This window comes from Lathyrus oleraceus, chromosome 5 (genome assembly GCF_024323335.1).
Source record: "Lathyrus oleraceus cultivar Zhongwan6 chromosome 5, CAAS_Psat_ZW6_1.0, whole genome shotgun sequence".
Taxonomy (NCBI): Eukaryota; Viridiplantae; Streptophyta; class Magnoliopsida; order Fabales; family Fabaceae; genus Lathyrus; species Lathyrus oleraceus.
The window spans coordinates 483060734-483064058 of record NC_066583.1 but is presented as its reverse complement, the minus strand read 5'-3'; the positions used below and the strand labels follow the sequence as shown (position 1 = coordinate 483064058).

The 3325-nt window shown below is 34.8% G+C and overlaps 1 protein-coding gene across 1 annotated transcript; it reads left to right on the top strand.

Annotated features, from left to right (window-relative positions):
* The first annotated feature begins 235 nt into the window (after positions 1–235).
* On the top strand, positions 236–1590 carry LOC127085591 (F-box protein SKIP23). Its single transcript, XM_051026103.1, has one exon. It carries the CDS (start codon positions 237–239, stop codon positions 1362–1364), a length of 1128 nt encoding a protein of 375 aa, XP_050882060.1. The 5' UTR covers position 236; the 3' UTR covers positions 1365–1590.
* Positions 1591–3325: the final 1735 nt, after the last annotated feature.

Below are 3325 nucleotides of genomic sequence, written 5' to 3'. Positions count from 1 at the left end.
ATTTTTTTCTTAAAAGTAATTTTAACATTTCAGTTATATAAATATAAATGAGTATTTGTGTAATTAATTTTTAATTAAAAGAACAATATCGACGATTACACCTAATATTTTAATTATATTAATATTAATAGGTGTAATTAATTTTTGACCTAAAGGGCACTTTCGACAATTCATTCAACTTATATCAACAAAATATAGAAATTTTCAACCTTATAGAATTATTCTCCAGGGTTTACATGCAGGCATCACAGAACAACAACAACATCCTAATGGCGGACTCCGCCTGGGCTGATCTCCCAAAAGAGATTCTCAATCTCATATCAAAACGGGTCGAAAATGAACTCAATCTCGTTCACTTTCGATCCGTCTGTTCATCATGGCGTTCTTCTTCCATCCCAATCCCTCCTACTATTTTATTCAAATTCCCACTCATCAGTTACTCCGATAGACCGGAGCTTCTCTCCGATATCATCAACGGTCGCCACAGCACTCCGTTTTGCTATCTCTCCAAACGCTGTTTCTTGCTCATCAAGCCACCGGAACAGCCACAAACCATGCAACGTCCTTGGTTGATCCAAATCACCACAAACACACGTGGAAAAATCAAGCTCTCCCACCCGATCATTACCTATCACTCGAGTTCTCCGTTTGTTTGTTTACCTCCCGTTCTTGATTTCAACAAATTTCCTGTTGTTCAATTAGGATCAGATTTCGTTGTTAACAATCAGCACAGTCACTTTGTTGGACCGGAAAAGGTAGTTGCGTTAAGCCGGCACGGAGAGAAGCCTGTTGTGCTTGGTATAATGAGAAATGTTTACTTTCGGGAGGTGATTTTCCGTTGCCGCGACGAGCAATGGAAGGTGATTGAGGATATAGCTAGGCATGGAGATATCTGTGTTTTTAAAGGGAGGTTTTACGCGGTGGATAGAACTGGCCGGACGGTTAGGGTTGAGGTTGAACATGACGACGACGGTGTGGAGTTAGTTGATAATCCATTGATTGTTGGAGATAGGAAGTTGCTGGTGGAGAGTAATGGTGAATTGTTGTTGGTTAATATTTATGATTATCTTTGGTTTAGTGTTGTTGTGTTTAAGCTTGACGAGAAGGGTAAGAAATGGGTGAAGTTGAAGAGTTTAGGTGACAGGGTGTTGTTTTTGGGGAGTGGATATTCTTTTGCTGCATCTGCTTCGGATTTGCGTGTTGCGAAAGGGAATTGTGTTGTGTTTATGGATGATACGTTTCTCTCTTTTCAGAATAGGCAACAAGGGAAATGTGTTTATCATTTGGATCGATACGAGCTTTTGTCGGATTATGAAGAGTATTTCAACTTGTTCTCTCCGCCGGAGTGGCTTGTTAGAAGCTGAATTTGGGGCATTGTATGTTGTCTTGAATTGAGAAATGTTTCTAATGTGATGGTTATTGATGTTGCATTGTTCTCCCTAGTTTATGATGTTAGTTAGATTGAATAAGGTTTTCAACTAGTACTTATAAAATTGCAATAAATTGAAATGTGGTTTGTTACATTGACTGTTAGTTTTTCTAAACTGATATGTTGTTATCAATAAGTAGTATCTGCACTTCTTATATGAATATATGCAGTTATGAAGGTTTTTAACTAGTTGTAACAATGTTGATTGGCTTGATTATCTTGTTTTATTGTTACTTTTGCAAACGATATGTATAGCAACAAGCTCTTGATTACATTTTCGCATGAAAAGATGCTGATAAATGAGGTGGATGTCAGTTTCCGAATAAGTGTTTTGGTGTAAGTTGTTATTGTTCAAGGCGTGTTATGCTATGTTATTTTGATTTGATGATAGCAATTATGAGAGTGATGTAAAGTTGAAACCTAATTGATTTGATCTTTTACTACTATGTCTAAAGACAAAATGCGGTGGTATTTCCAAAAGTTCCTAAAACTATCGATTTTTTTGTCTTATTCATTCAGTTCCGACTGCACATGTTTAAAAGAATAATCTGCTTTATCAGAAGCAAATTTACAATAAATAGCTTTACATTATATCACTTGTTAAGACTATTTTTTGGGTTCTTTTAACACATGTTTTCGTGCACGAAATTGAGTGTTTTTATGTTGAAGGAGTCTTCTTTGTATCTTAAGTTTATAGATGAATGCAGGGGTGCATGATTTGATTACTGTTTATGAATGGCAAGTGGAGTTGCATTTTAGTTTAGGAAACAAAAGCAAATTAGTTGTATGCATGTGAGTTTTAGATTTCATTGCTAAAAGTGTAAATGAAATTTTAGGAGGACCATTCTTTAAAAAAAATATTGAAGGACTAAAAATAAAATTTAAGATATTTAAAAGAACCACAAACAATTTAATCCTAAAAACAATAAACAATCTTATACATTACTCTCAAAGATAAAAACTCACATGTTTTAGTTTAGACATGAAAATATACTTGCATAAAACAATGAACCAAGAACTCAATATCATTTCCCATGGCCTCCAAAATGTTTTAAGGAAGACATAGTATGATGTCTATACTACTCTCTTCAGCCTCAGAAAAGACACTAATCTTTCCATTATCTTTATTCGCATCACCATTTCGAACACCAATCAACTTTTCCTAACCAAAACCATTACCATAAACATCAAATCTCGGAGAATTTGTTGTTGCCAAGGAATAATAATTGTGTGTCAAATCATCACCAGTAAGAAACTTTGGTTTTATCAACCAACGGTCATAACTGTTTTTTATTTTCTCATCATCAGAATATACAAAAACTATTTTGTTCATCTTCAAAGCAACCTCTCCAATCCCATAATCAAGAATTTCTTCTGCTTTCATTGTAAAGCCACAATACGAAATTGTATTTCCGAAATATGCATCTTCAAGAGGAGGAATCATCTTTGCTTTAACCCCAATCAGCAAAACATGAAGAATCTTTTGTCCTGGATCAAGTCTTTCGCAATGAACCACAAAACATAGAACATTAGATAATACTCTTAGTTTAATATGTTGATCCTATCTTGTTTGACCTCATTAATTCCCTTATGGACAACTCGTCCCACATAACTTTGACGGTTTCATAATGAGAGACACGATAATACTCATCAACACCTAACGTGGATATGAGAATATTTTGGGTTTTCCTATCATGAGACCATAATTTCTTATCATTATCATTCCATTGATTTTTCAGTTTTAGTACGATAACGTCTTCACCATTGGTCATTGTAATTTCATCAGGACCATTGTAATTTCCCCACACTTGAACTTTTGCACTCCGAGCAAAACTAAAAATTCAAAATTTAAAACAGAAAAACAAGGGCAAAACAAAACATGCAATTCCAAAGGTT